At 47.0% G+C, this 15,000-nt stretch overlaps 2 protein-coding genes across 3 annotated transcripts in view; both read right to left on the reverse strand.

The window, feature by feature from the left end:
- The window catches only part of LOC143286354 (uncharacterized), a 41,545-nt gene extending 36,833 nt beyond the window's left edge, over positions 1-4,712 (reverse strand). Inside the window, exons 1-3 of the mRNA XM_076593895.1 lie at positions 4,700-4,712; positions 3,260-3,355; positions 1,190-1,315 (exon numbers count right to left, since the gene is read on the reverse strand). Of these exons, the coding sequence (XP_076450010.1) occupies positions 1,190-1,315; positions 3,260-3,355; positions 4,700-4,712 (235 nt within the window). The remainder of the gene's footprint in view (positions 1-1,189; positions 1,316-3,259; positions 3,356-4,699) is intronic.
- Positions 4,713-7,128: 2,416 nt separating this feature from the next.
- LOC143286993 (uncharacterized) overlaps positions 7,129-15,000 on the reverse strand; it is a 227,919-nt gene continuing 220,047 nt past the window's right edge. The window contains exons 1-2 of one of the 2 annotated variants that reach the window (XM_076594991.1): positions 13,252-13,786; positions 7,129-12,876 (exon numbers count right to left, since the gene is read on the reverse strand). In XM_076594991.1, the coding sequence (XP_076451106.1) occupies positions 7,260-11,915 (4,656 nt within the window). In that variant the 5' untranslated portion in view covers positions 11,916-12,876; positions 13,252-13,786 and the 3' untranslated portion in view covers positions 7,129-7,259. Of the gene's footprint in view, positions 12,877-13,251; positions 13,787-15,000 lie in introns of those variants that run through there. The other variant, XM_076594992.1, reaches the window with a different exon arrangement.

Here is a 15,000-nt window from a genome sequence, read left to right on the forward strand (position 1 = left end):
CTGTAACATGGACATGTTACACACCTCCTTCTTCCCTGTAACATCGACATGTTACACACCTCCCTTGTCTCTGTAACATCCACAACATGTTACACACCTCCCTCTTCCCTGTAACATCGACATGTTACACACCTCTCCTGCCCTCGTTCCTGTAACATCCACAACATGTTACACACCTCCCACTTCCATGTAACATCGACAACATGTTACACACCTCCCTCTTCCCTGCAACAGCGACAACATGTTACACACCTCTCCCGCCCTCTTTCCTGTAACATGGACATGTTACACACCTCCCCCGCCTTCTTCCCTGTAACATCGACATGTTACACACCTCCCTCTTCCCTGTAACATCGACATGTTACACACCTCCCTCTTCCCTGTAACATCGACATGTTACACACCTCTCCCGCCCTCTTCCATGCAACATCAACATCTTGTTACACACACCTCCCCTTTCCGTGTTACATCAAAATAATATTACATACCTATCCCTCTTCTCTGTTATATCAGCATCGTGTTACACAATATCCATCCGCCTTCCTCTCCCTCCCTCTACCCTGTTACATCAACATAATATTACATACCTATCCCTCTTCGCTGTTACATCATCATATGTGACACACTTCTCCCTATCTGGAGTGATGGGCTAGAGGTAACGCGTCCGCCTAGGAAACGAGAGAATCTGAGCGCGCTGGTTCGAATCACGGCTCAGCCGCCGATATTTTCTCCCCCTCCACTAGACCTTGAGTGGTGGTCTGGACGCTAGTCATTCGGATGAGACGATAAACCGAGGTCCCGTGTGCAGCATGCACTTAGCGCACGTAAAAGAACCCACGGCAACAAAAGGATTGTTCCTGGCAAAATTCTGTAGAAAAATCCACTTCGATAGGAAAAGCAAATAAAACCGCACGCAGGAAAAAATACAAAAAAATTGGTGGTGCTGTAGTGTAGCGACGTGCTCTCCCTGGGGAGAGCAGCCCGAATTTCACCCAGAGAAATCTGTCGTGATAAAAAGAAATACAAATACAAATCTCTTCGCTGTTACACACACATACACGCACGCACACACACACGCACATACACACACGCACGCACGCACACACATACACGTACAAACACACACACACACATACACACGTACATACAAACACAAACACACACACACGCACACACACAGATCACTGACCACAGGCCCCGTTGGTCTGCGTGACGTAACCCGTGACGCAGCGACAGGCGGGGGAGGGGGACAGGGGACACGCCATATGGTCCCCGCACTGTGAACTGCTGATACACGGCGTGCCGACCGCCAGCTCTGTGCGCACCAACACAGACACACACAGTCACAAAGACACACAAACACGCAGCCATACACACACACACACACACACACACACACACAGAAGTACGCACGCACAGTAACACATACATACAGACACACAAGTCTATTCGCACAGTTACACAGACATACAGACGACACGCACAGTTACACAGACACACAGATGTCTACACGCACAGTTACACAAACACACAGAAGTCTACACGCACAGTTACACAGACATACAGAAGTCTACACGCACAGTTACACAGACATACAGACACACACAAGTACACAAGCACAGTTACACAGACGTACAGACACACAGAAGTACACACGCACAGTTACACAGACATACAGACACCGTGTGTTGCTGATAATGCGTGTGGAGGTCGCCAGACATAATAATTTTATACGCGCAGACATTCAGGCACACAGGTATACAGATAAACAAACACATACACACACACACACACACACACACACACACACACACATAGAAACAACACTGTTCTGTGCATATACAGACACACAATACTGCTTTGTGGACACACACACACACGCTACTGCTCTGTGGATATACAGACACACAATACTGCTTTGTGGACACACACACACACACGCACACACCACTGCTCCGTGGATACACAGATACACACAGACATAGCACTGCTTTGTGTACACAGACACAGACACACACACACACGCGCGCGCGCGCACGCACAATACTGTTTTGCATGCCAGCTGTGTCTGCGAGAGGTTGGGAACACATACAGACATGTGTTATGACGTGGATGTACAGAACTGCATATCAGGTACACTTTAACCCATTCATACTAATTCCTCATCTGTTTTTTTCTTCTCAATAGGAAATCACGGGAAAACAAAGATGAAACGATAACACTCATTGTGCAAGCGTAGTAGAACCGAAAAATATATTTAAAAAAAACCCAAAAACCATAAAATAAAATGGGGTCAGATGCAAGAATAAGAAACCAATAGAAACATTAGAATTGTAAATGGAGATGAATGAAATAATACAACAATAGAAAGAACAAGAAAACAAACGAAGAAATACAATGGTCGGCAAACGACTACCTGCATACATTGGCCCTCAGTATATTCATCCCTCTGTTGGTTCGTCCTTCCGGTCATCTATCTGTTCATCCAGTTATCAATCCACATACTGCTACTGCTTCTTCTTCGTTCGTGGGCTGCGACTTCCACGTTCACTAGTATCCAGAAGTGGGCAATTATGTATGTGGCCATTTTTACTCCCACTATGTAGGCAATCATACCTCGTTTTAGAGAGAAGGGGGGTGGATCACTGTTGTTTTTGTTTCCATGACCCACCGAATGTTGATACAGTTTTCGGGATCTTTAACGTGCGTATTTTGATCTTATGCTTGCCTAGACACACGAAGGGGGTTCAAGCACTGTTAACCTGGGAGATCGGGAAAAAATATCTTCACCCTTTACCCACCAGGCGTCGTGACCGAAATTCGAACTCGGGACCCTAAGATTGAAAGTCCAACGATTCAATAACCCGGGTGTTGCGTACGCCATCAACTTACTGCATACTTTGTGCACACAAGGCCCTGTTCACGAATACATAAACTGCATTGTCTATACTTTAGTACAGACAATTTCTCTCTTTTTTTTGGCAGCAGCACCCGACATTCCGCAACTTACTGCAGGCTCTGTTCTTTGTGTAAACAAGGCCCTGTTCACGAATACGCAAACTGTATTGACTATACTTTAGTACAGAGTACACACATTTTCTTTTTTTTGGCAGCAGCACCCCACATTCCCCAACTTACTGCAGACTCTGTTCTTTGTGCAAACAAGGCCCTGTTCACGAATACACAAACTGTATTGTCTATACTTTAGTACAAACATTTTCTTTTTTTTGGCAGCAGCACCCCACATTCCCCAACTTACTGCAGACTTTGTCCTTTGTGCACACAAGGCCCTGTTTACATTCCCCTGGTTTACATTTCTCGTTGTACTCGCGTCGTCTGGCGGCGGTGCTTGTGGCTGTAGCAACAGGGAAAAAGTACAGTGCGTGACTGAAAACATGTCATACTTCCTGCCTGAAACAATAATGGATGATCACGCATTTTATTATGGCTGAAGCGTTAAGAGATGATAAAACAGTCTGACTCGTGAACAGCAAGAGAAAACATAAACATTTCCTGGCTGAAATAACACAAAGGATGGAAACATCATGTTTTTAAACAAGAGAACAACAACAACAAAACCAAAAACCTCCCCCTCAAAAAAACAAAAAAAACAAACAAACACGCATCCGGATAAAGCTAAAAAATACAAAGATGGCACACTTTGTGACTGCACCGATTGAAGAAGAGTGTATGCTTTGTCGCTAAAAGTTTGGAAACAAAAATTTGTATAAATGAAAGACCGTTCAAAGATAACACACATCGTGGCAAAAACGACATGGCTAAATGGTACAGTTTTATTTGTGATTGATATTACACAAGTAAAAATCACACTTTAGTGCAAAGACACCACAAGAAAATCGTGTATTCCATGGCTGAAATAACACGATAGATGGAGAGAGAGAGAGAGAGAGAGAGAGGTTCATGATGAGTTCAACTTACAAGCAAGAAATGTGATAAGAAGAAAAATACGTCCCACCAACAGCATGTCTTGGCTTCTAGCAGTCACAGAATCCTAGTTTTGTAGAAACGCGTTGCACGTGCTTGGATGGAAAACACATTGCACTGTCACACACACACACACACACACAGGGTTGAACTTCACAGCATGATACAAAAAAGTTTTTGAACCATAATTTTCACAGACATAACTATAAAGAAATTAAGAGTGGCGTATTATATGAATAAACAAACACTATGACAGAATGAAATATGTTTTGTTTTACCATCTACGTTGTGAAATGAGCTGTCATCATCGTCATCATACCATGTCATTTCCAGCACCTCCATCATGATCATCATTATCATCATAATGGTAAGTATGACCTTTGCCATCATAAACTGGTGTAGTTGTTGTAAGCTTAACAAATCATCGCCATCATAACCATTATCATCATCATCATCATCTATCATTGCCGTCTTCATACTTATTTTTAAATCTTTTGGAACGCTACCTCGCTATGCAAAACAAACCAGATCTACAAACACCTGTCACAGCCACGCACGCACAGCCCAGTGAAATACCACAGCCCTCAATTCTTGGCACCACCCACGCGCACATCAAATCCAAATGGTTCCATCACACCCCCGCATCAAATACAAAAGGTTCCAAACATACACAGTGAGGCACGCGACGCAAATGTCAGAAAGATGAGTCTATAACCCAGATTTGAAGAGGTGGTTGTGTGAAATGATGACCCACCAGCTTGTAACATCTGGGCGTACAGTACGGTTCACTACAAAGACTTTTGTGGCTGCTCCAAACAAGTGGTTTGCTACTCTGTTAATACCACACAATCAAAGGGAAAGAACGGTGACATGCATAATGGTTCACGCAGATACTATCAAGGGTGTTGTCTAGTTATTTAACTGTAAGGACGTATGACAGAGGAGAGTTTTAGAAATGAATAAATGTGCTATCCACACGCTTGTCAAAATATCACCGGCCTCTCTGTCTCTCTCTGTCTCTTTCTCTCTCTCTCTTCACACACACATTCTCTCTCTCTTCACACACATACACACACACACACTCACATGCATGTATATATATATATATATATATATATATATATATAGAGAGAGAGAGAGAGAGAGAGAGAATTCTGTGTGGGTGGGTGGGTGGGAGGGTACGTGGGTGCGTGCGCGTGTGTGCGTGTACAACTATGTGACAAAACCTTTACAGCTATGTCACAAGACTATGTAACTACATCTTCACATGTATGCAACTACACCTTTACAGCCATAGAACAAGGCAACGAGAAGACGACGAACAAAGTTTACACTAACTTCCCCCATTAGATCATTCCATCACCGGGTGTCACGTGACCGGTCGAGGTTGAGGACCACCTACAACCCGACAGGCCCCGCGCAATCTAATAAAAGAAAATTTAAGAAAAAAATGGGTCTCCGGATCCTCGCACGCTCAATTAAATGCAGCCAACACCAAGAATTTGTACACAATACCACACTTTATTCACTCACTCACACGGATATACTGACAACCAAAACAGCAGTGGGGCCTAACTATTTCCCTTAATACCCCCTCCACTCCCCAAACTTACTAACCCGCTAATTCAAATTGCCACATCATAAGTGGGAATGAGGGAAAAATAAATGAGTAAATCACATTCGCTCGAACACGTACACTCACCCCTCTTATGCACTGCTCTCACACATACACACGCATCCTCTACCGTCCATGTACGACTCGCATTAGTTCCGAACACACAGGTCCTTGTCACAAACAACGCACGATGCAGACGACCACTGGGAGTTCTAGTCTTTCTGTAGACAGGGAGGTGTAAAGCGGCAGTTGTATACGTTGGGGACACCCCTGTGACAGTCTCAGGGTATCACGGGTGCAGGGAAGGATGTGGATGTCCAGGACAACGGCGGACCACTCTTCAGAGCTGTAAAAAGACTCGAGTGAAGAGTCAAGCAAAAATAAAAAAAACAACAACAAAAAACAGTACATGTGCTAAAGCAGACACACAGAGGGGTTTCGCACACACTCACATGTACAGCTGAACGCCTTAATACAACCGTAAAAAAAAACACACACAAAAAAAAAAAACAAACAATAACGGAATGTGTGCACACAGATATCCATAAATCGGAATCCACAAGGATTAGCAGGGGCACACTGCACTGAAATTAAAGTATGTATCTCAAAATGCAATAATAACAACAACACCAAAAACCTGAAATATATGTCAACGGTCGCTCCCTGTCTATAGAAAAAAAAAACAAAACTAGCATTCTTCACCATTCTAACCTGACTCACCTCAAGAGCTCGTGAAAAAAAAAAATAATACGGGAGATTAAATCCCTGGAACTAGGACGTAATTCCAGACCTCCTGGTCGGACATGGACCCAGGAAATGTAGTGGCACTGGAGGCCCCAAACCCGAACTGAATCGGTAAAAAAAACAACCCCTCACTCCAAAACGAATGGAGCAGGAACAGTGACTAGTGCGGCGTTGACGACCGTTGGTCCCTCTCTTCTTCCGGTCCCACAATTCCTTGCTGCGATGCATGCTTCCATTTCCGCCAGAGTACCCCACAACAAAATCGTCAGACAACAGGTTCGTGTTTAGAGCCAAGTCGAAGTGAAACTCTTGGCCGTCGGCGCGAAGCCCGCGAAACACACTGTTCTTCCCCAGTTGATCTGACCCGTCGAGGTAGATTCCGTATGAATTGTCCTTATCAAACTTGTAGTTGAGCTAAACAACCGGCAGATATGCATGCACGAGAAAAAGAAAACATCAACCTGAGCTGACTAGAGGGAGGGAAGGAGCACACGCTCATTCGCGCGTACACACGCACATGTGCACGCACGCATAGAAATAAAGAAAGAAAGAAGGGAACAAGAAAAAACAAAACAAAGCAAACAGCGAAAATCATGACGTATTCGAGGGGTCAAGTTGACCCAAATTCCTTCTTTCTTTTTTTTTTTCCAACGCTACACTGTCGCACGCGACAGTTTCCCCCCTCCTTAAAAGTGTCGATCTCAAATCTGAGATTCACACTTACAGCCATGCACGGTTGACATGCTTCGTGAATTACTTGAATTGTAAAATAATTATGTGAAACAAAACACAAGAAATGGTAAACGCTGTGTACTGTCCCCGCTCAACAGACCAACGGATCAAGCGTTCCAACCATCCGCTAGGGCTAAATCTGTATCGCATGGAGAAACAGTGGGACAGGGCCAACACACCGGTCAACCCCGGTGCAGCGACTCGGCATGAGTCAAACCTCCAGTTACTGCCCAGTCCTACTCAGGTAGTCTGCCCCCAAGTTGTCGACACCCTTGATGTGTCTGAAGGTGAAGCTGTGAGACTGGAGCTCCACAGCCCATCCCATGAGACGTCGACTGACGGGACGGATACGGTGCAGATACTTGAGAGGATGATGGTCACTCTCAAGCACAAAATGCCTTCCGTACAGGTAGGGATAGAACTTCCGTATACCCCAAACCACTGCCAGTGCCTCCTGCTCTATGGTGTGGTACCGCTGTTCAGCTCCACTGAGCTTCTTGCTGGCGAAAGCTATGGGTTGTAGTCCTTCACCGTGATCCTGAAGAAGCACGGCCCCAAGGCCCAACCCTGAGGCGTCTGTCCGTAGCACAAATGTTTTGCTAGGGTCGGGAAGGACCAGCACTGGGGGGTTGATGAGTGCTTCTTTTAACTTGTCAAAGGCTTTCTGGCACTCATCCGACCACAGAACTTTGTTGGGCTCACTGCCTTTGGTCTTGTTGGTCAGAGGTAGGGCTGTTTCTGAGAACTTAGGCACGAAACGCCTGTAATAGCCAGCCAGTCCAAGGAAGGCACGCAGCTCCTTCTTTGTGGCAGGAGGGTGTGCTTCCCGGATTTTTGCTACCTTGTCCTGTTCTGGGTGCAGCTGACCACCCTGGAGGTGGTGTCCAAGAAAGCTGATTTCTGGACAGCCAAGCTGGCACTTAGTAGGTCTCGCCGACAGCTGTACCTCCTGTAGGCGGCAGAGTATCTGCTGCAGAACTTCGGTGTGACGATTCCAAGTACCGGTGGCCAGCAGCAGATCATCCATAAAGTTATGGGCGTCATCTAACTGCAGTGGTCCCAGAACTCTTCGCATGATGCGACTAAAAATCGCACCGGCCGTTTTCAGCCCGAACGGCATCACCAGCCACTGAAACTGACCCTGTGGCGTCGTGAATGCGGTCTTGGGTCGGTCACTCTCTTTCATGGGTATCTGCCAATACCCTTTAGCTAAGTCGAGTTTAGAAAAGTACTTGGCATGGCTCAGCTTTGCAAAAATCTGGTTGACATCGGGCAACGGTTCTGCATCAAAGCGTAGTACCCGGTTGAGACGGCGAAAGTCCACACAGAAGCGAACCTTCCCGTCTTTCTTTTTGACTAATACAATGGGTGCAGAGTAAGGTGACGTGGCAGGCTCGATCACTCCCATCTTCAGCATGGATTGGACCTCCTCTCTGATTACGTCATACTGTGAGTGGGGCAGTGGGTACTGGCGGACTCGTACTGGTGTAATGTCCTCCAGAACCAGCTCACACTCCCCCACGGTGCACCTGAGGGGAAGGTCGGTGAGAACGCCACTAGCACTCTGACAGATACCCATGATTTCCTGCTTCTGTGAAGAAGTGAGGTTTGTGTGGACAGAGACATCTTTCCATGTCTCTTCTGCTTGCAGGGGTAGAAGTGGAATCCCCTGTGAGCTGAAAGAGCCTGTGTGGTCATCTTCTGTTTCTTCTATGACCACTGGGGCTACAGCTGCGGAACACTCCTCTCTCCGGGTGTACCGCTTCAGTAGATTGGCATGATAGAGTCGTGGGGTTCCTTTGACCGCAATACGGTAATCCCAGTCGCCCACCCGCTCTATCACCCTGTAGGGGCCCTGCCAAGCAATTTGGAGCTTGTTCTTTTTCTCTGGTAAGAGCAGCAAGACTTCGTCTCCTACCTCGAACCATCGCTCACGGGCTTTTTTATCATACTGTCGCTTGTACTTGGTGGCTGCTTGCTGCAGGTTCTCTCGTGCCAGCCTGCAGGTCTCTTCCAGCCGATTGCGCAGATCCACCACGTACTCTACCTCCGTGAGGGTTTCTGGAGGCGATGACGCTTCCTTGGTCCACAGCTGGCGCAAAAGAGCCATGGGCCCCCTGACCGTGCGGCCATACAGAAGCTCAAAGGGAGAAAACCGCAGGGACTCCTGTGGCACTTCCCTGAACGCAAACAGGACGGCCGGAATGAACAGATCCCAATCCTTGGGCTTCTCAATACAGAGGCGTTGGATCATTTTCTTCAGGGTGGCGTTGAAACGCTCGACAAGACCGTTTGCCTGTGCATGGTACGGAGTCGTAGTTCTGCCATGGATCCCCAACAACCGGTTTACCTGAGCCATCACGTCACTTGTGAACTGGGTACCTCTGTCTGTGAGTACCTCCGAGGGTACTCCCACTCGGGTCCACATTTGCCACAGTGCGTCTGCAACTGTGACAGAATCGATTCCCTTCAACGCAACGGCTTCTGGGTAACGTGTGGCGTAATCAACGACCACCAGAATGTAACGATTGCCCCGCGCAGAGGCTGGAGTGATTGGACCTACGATGTCCACTCCCACTTTCTGGAAGGGTTCTGACACAAGAGGGACAGTACCTAACGGCACGCGCTGGTTCTTGCCACGCGGAGAAGTACGCTGACAGACGTCACACGACCGACAGTACTGGCGGACATCCTTGCACATGCCAGGCCAGTAGAAGTGTTGCCACACTCGCTCTTGTGTCCGCCGAACTCCCAAATGCCCCGCCATGGGTATGTCATGCCCTAGGGAGAGAACAGTGCGCCTGAGGCCCAGAGGTACCACCAGTTGCTTGAGGTGCTCCCCGTTCTTGTGGAACACACGGAACAAGAGACCGTCATGCATTGTGTAAGATGCCTTACCCTCCCGTTCTGTGTTGATATTGGGAGTTGTCGCTTGTCTCAGTTGCTGCAGGGTGTGGTCTCTGGCCTGAAGACGACGGACGGTCTCCCTATCCGTGTGGAGAGCTACTGCATCTGTCACCGGTCCCTGAGTAGGCTGTAAGACGGGCGCCTGATCCCTTGCCATCGCTCGTGTGGTTACTGCTGCCAGCACCTCCCTGGGTAGCTGTGTCGACACCCCTTGTCGTGTACCGTCTGCGAAAAGCACGTTGTTACCAATGAGCAGTGTATATGCCGGATTCCGGAGTGCCACAGCCCACACAGCTCCTTTAAAGTACGGTGTAGCAACCTGTACCTTAACATAAGGACGGACAGCATTGAAGGACTTTTCAACTCCAGTCACCTGACACGTTCCTCCTTTCTCGGCGTCAGGAGGTACCACGCTCTCGTCAACGAAAGTGCATGTAGCGCCAGAGTCTCGAATAGAATCGACTATCCGATCCTCTACGAGGCTGAGAAACACAGAACAGGTAGGCCCCATTTCTCCTTGGTCACCTTGTTGTTCAGCGCTGAACACAGGTACAGTTGCTAAAGCGCAACTCTCGTGTGTGTGGCCGACTGCCGCTTGTTGCCTCCGGTCTCTCTTTAACTTTGGACAGTCGCGCTTGTAATGTCCCCCATCGCCACAATAAAAACACTGATTGCCCCCCTTACCCGGTGCAGTGGCCGACTTAGGGGCAGACGCCATGCTGCCACGAGGCGGAACAACTGAATACGGTGATTGTTCAGCCAACGGATGCTGAGAATAGCTTAGGTTCCCACGCTTCGGCATGGGCGAAGACTTGAGTCCCCCACCTAGAGAACCTGCACTGGTCTTGAAGACCCTGATTCCCCTTCTAGCTTCCGCAAAGCGTTCGGCCCTCTCTATGACTTCCTGGAACGTTCTAAGGCCTTCATCCCTGATACACACAGCCAGGTCGTCTGTCACAGTGCTGAGAAGCTGTTCAATGAGAATCAAGTCCCTCAGTGCCATTCCGGACATGGTTTCCCAGTGCTCGAGCGTGCGCTTAAGACGAATCCCAAACTGGATGAAGGACTCACTTCCGGCTTTGCGTATCTCCCTAAACTTTTTACGGTAAGCTTCAGGAGATATCCTGAACTGACGGCGAAGCGCCGCTTTCAGATCAGTATAAGAACTCTCCGGAGGTAAGTTGTTAAATGCCTCCCGGGCCTTTCCTGTCAAGGAACTAATCAAGTAAAGCGATCGAGTCTCTTCTGCCATGTTATAGGAGTCAGCGACTGCTTCGAAATGATCTAAAAAATCGTCGACATCGTCGCCTGGGCGTAACTCAGGAAGAGTCAGCCTTGGAGGGGCGAAAGTGGGCAGTCTCGCTGCCGGGGACTCCTCTCGGCTAGGCCGCTGAGCAAGGCTTTGAGCCAAAAGCTCAAATCTCTCTCGCTCTAACTGCCGGAGCTCCATCTCCTCCTGTCGACGTATCTCCTCCTTCCTCTCCTCCTCCTGTCGACGTATCTCTTCTTTCCTCTCCTCATCTTGTCGACGCATCTCCTCCTTTCTCTCCAAATACAGAATGAGGGATGTAACGTCGCCCCCCACCATGGAGGTATTATCATGCGTGTTAGACTCTGAAACCCGTGAGGTCATAACCCCAGGAGTGCCAGTGACGTACCCAGTGCCTGAGGTAGTTATCTGAGAACGTACCTGTGAAGGACTGGGGAACCTTGGGCCTGTAAAAGCTCCCCCAGGAGTGGTGACATTTGTCCAAACCACTGTGGAAGTGACTGGAGGGGTGTTATACTGTGCCTCCATCATCTCCTTGATCCAATTAGGGGACTGCCGAGAAATTCCTGAGCCAGGGCCCAGAGTTTTCAGAAAGGGAGAATCCTCCCCGACACCGACCACTTCTTTCTTGCCTGAGACCGCAGCTGACCTTGTAACCGGTCCTTGGGATGGATCTTTTCCCATGACATACTTGGAAGCCATCGTAACGGACCCTGACACTATGCACAAACAAAACCAGGGGATTATGAAGAAGTTAAACACGGAAATGCTGAGTTACCACTACGAATAGCTATCACCCCTTGTGTTCTTCAAAAACTGTTTATGAGGAGCAGTCAGTGTAGATACAGGGTACCCTCCGTGGAATAGACACCCTAAACCCCAGTGAGTGGAAGAAAAAAAAAATATATATATACATACTGTTAACTTCCCACTCTAGCTTCCCACATATAATAAAAACAAAACATTTCCAGTTACAAAATAAATAAATAACCTGGATAATACAAACTACTTAGTGAAAGCTGCGAGCGGCGATCGGGAAGCGGAAGATCCCGGACGAGCCCCCAAAAATTGTCACGTGACCGGTCGAGGTTGAGGACCACCTACAACCCGACAGGCCCCGCGCAATCTAATAAAAGAAAATTTAAGAAAAAAATGGGTCTCCGGATCCTCGCACGCTCAATTAAATGCAGCCAACACCAAGAATTTGTACACAATACCAAACTTTATTCACTCACTCACACGGATATACTGACAACCAAAACAGCAGTGGGGCCTAACTATTTCCCTTAATACCCCCTCCACTCCCCAAACTTACTAACCCGCTAATTCAAATTGCCACATCATAAGTGGGAATGAGGGAAAAATAAATGAGTAAATCACATTCGCTCGAACACGTACACTCACCCCTCTTATGCACTGCTCTCACACATACACACGCATCCTCTACCGTCCATGTACGACTCGCATTAGTTCCGAACACACAGGTCCTTGTCACAAACAACGCACGATGCAGACGACCACTGGGAGTTCTAGTCTTTCTGTAGACAGGGAGGTGTAAAGCGGCAGTTGTATACGTTGGGGACACCCCTGTGACAGTCTCAGGGTATCACGGGTGCAGGGAAGGATGTGGATGTCCAGGACAATGGCGGACCACTCTTCAGAGCTGTAAAAAGACTCGAGTGAAGAGTCAAGCAAAAATAAAAAAACAACAACAAAAAAACAGTACATGTGCTAAAGCAGACACACAGAGGGGTTTCGCACACACTCACATGTACAGCTGAACGCCTTAATACAACCGTAAAAAAAAACACACACACAAAAAAAAAAAAAACAATAACGGAATGTGTGCACACAGATATCCATAAATCGGAATCCACAAGGATTAGCAGGGGCACACTGCACTGAAATTAAAGTATGTATCTCAAAATGCAATAATAACAACAACACCAAAAACCTGAAATATATGTCAACGGTCGCTCCCTGTCTATAGAAAAATAAAAACAAAACTAGCATTCTTCACCATTCTAACCTGACTCACCTCAAGAGCTCGTGAAAAAAAAAATAATACGGGAGATTAAATCCCTGGAACTAGGACGTAATTCCAGACCTCCTGGTCGGACATGGACCCAGGAAATGTAGTGGCACTGGAGGCCCCAAACCCGAACTGAATCGGTAAAAAAAACAACCCCTCACTCCAAAACGAATGGAGCAGGAACAGTGACTAGTGCGGCGTTGACGACCGTTGGTCCCTCTCTTCTTCCGGTCCCACAATTCCTTGCTGCGATGCATGCTTCCATTTCCGCCCCAGTACCCCACAACAAAATCGTCAGACAACAGGTTCGTGTTTAGAGCCAAGTCGAAGTGAAACTCTTGGCCGTCGGCGCGAAGCCCGCAAAACACACTGTTCTTCCCCAGTTGATCTGACCCGTCGAGGTAGATTCCGTATGAATTGTCCTTATCAAACTTGTAGTTGAGCTAAACAACCGGCAGATATGCATGCACGAGAAAAAGAAAACATCAACCTGAGCTGACTAGAGGGAGGGAAGGAGCACACGCTCATTCGCGCGTACACACGCACATGTGCACGCACGCATAGAAATAAAGAAAGAAAGAAAGAAGGGAACAAGAAAAAACAAAACAAAGCAAACAGCGAAAATCATGACGTATTCGAGGGGTCAAGTTGACCCAAATTCCTTCTTTCTTTTTTTTTTTTTTCCAACGCTACACTGTCGCACGCGACACCGGGTCAGACATTGTTACTTTGACAGAGTTTCAAGCTACTATTTAAAAGAGCTCCTTGCCATAGGTACACCCGGTGAAACATTCCTATCAACTCCAAAACTAAGTGTTCTGTACACAGTGTACTAAATCTTCCCACAAATATCCGGTAGAGTCCTATTTCAGCATCAAATTACTGCACCTATTGGTTACATTTCCATGGTTTGTGGGACGAAAAAAAAAAAAAAAAAAAAAAAAAAAAAAGCAAGATGGTGGCACATTTGCTTAGTGACTGAATCCGCATCGAAACTGAGTAAAATAAGGTACAAAATAACTTGAAAGAGTCGAAAGCCACTGAAAATGGGTTACAACATCTACTGATGGAAATATCGTTTCATACATGCACAAACATTTCTGGTAAAACAGGTGCGTACAGTAATTTAGGATGCTAAAATAGGATTTTACCTAAATATCCTATCTCATACCAAAATTTCGTTCATCTTTGGCGCTGTTGAATTAGTCCACGAACTGTGTTGTTAAAACGCTACAAGTTGTTCGGCAATGGAATTGTCTACGAGTCAGGCGCAAAAAACAAAGTGTCGTCTGCCTGTTAATGGCCAAAATAGTACATGCTGAACGATTTGTTGCTGGCCTTACAACGACAGATTTTTCTCACATTCACAGCAGGTGGCGAGAGGGAAGGCCAGACTGGTCTTGTGTTACGATGCGAAGAGAATTGGTTATTGTTGTTTTCAATTTTCCTGTTGATTTTAATATCGATGAAGTCGATAACACGGGAGAGAAGCCGTCTAGACGCTTGCCAAAGTGAAGTGAAACGTCGTCTGCTTTTGAATTGCCCAAAATAGTACGTGCTCCATGATTGGTTCGTGTCATTATACGTGCCAGTTCAGCAACGACGCAGTTTCTCTGTCCTGCTTGACGGGAGTGGGGGTGGAGGAGGTAGGGGAGGTAGAGGAGGCGCTTCCGTGCAGTAAAAAACCCCATCTCTAAATGATTATATCTAGTCGATTCAATAGTCGGTTAAACGGTCAGCGATTCGTGTCAACCC

This window comes from Babylonia areolata, chromosome 10 (genome assembly GCF_041734735.1).
Source record: "Babylonia areolata isolate BAREFJ2019XMU chromosome 10, ASM4173473v1, whole genome shotgun sequence".
In the NCBI taxonomy this organism is placed as follows: Eukaryota; Metazoa; Mollusca; class Gastropoda; order Neogastropoda; family Buccinidae; genus Babylonia; species Babylonia areolata.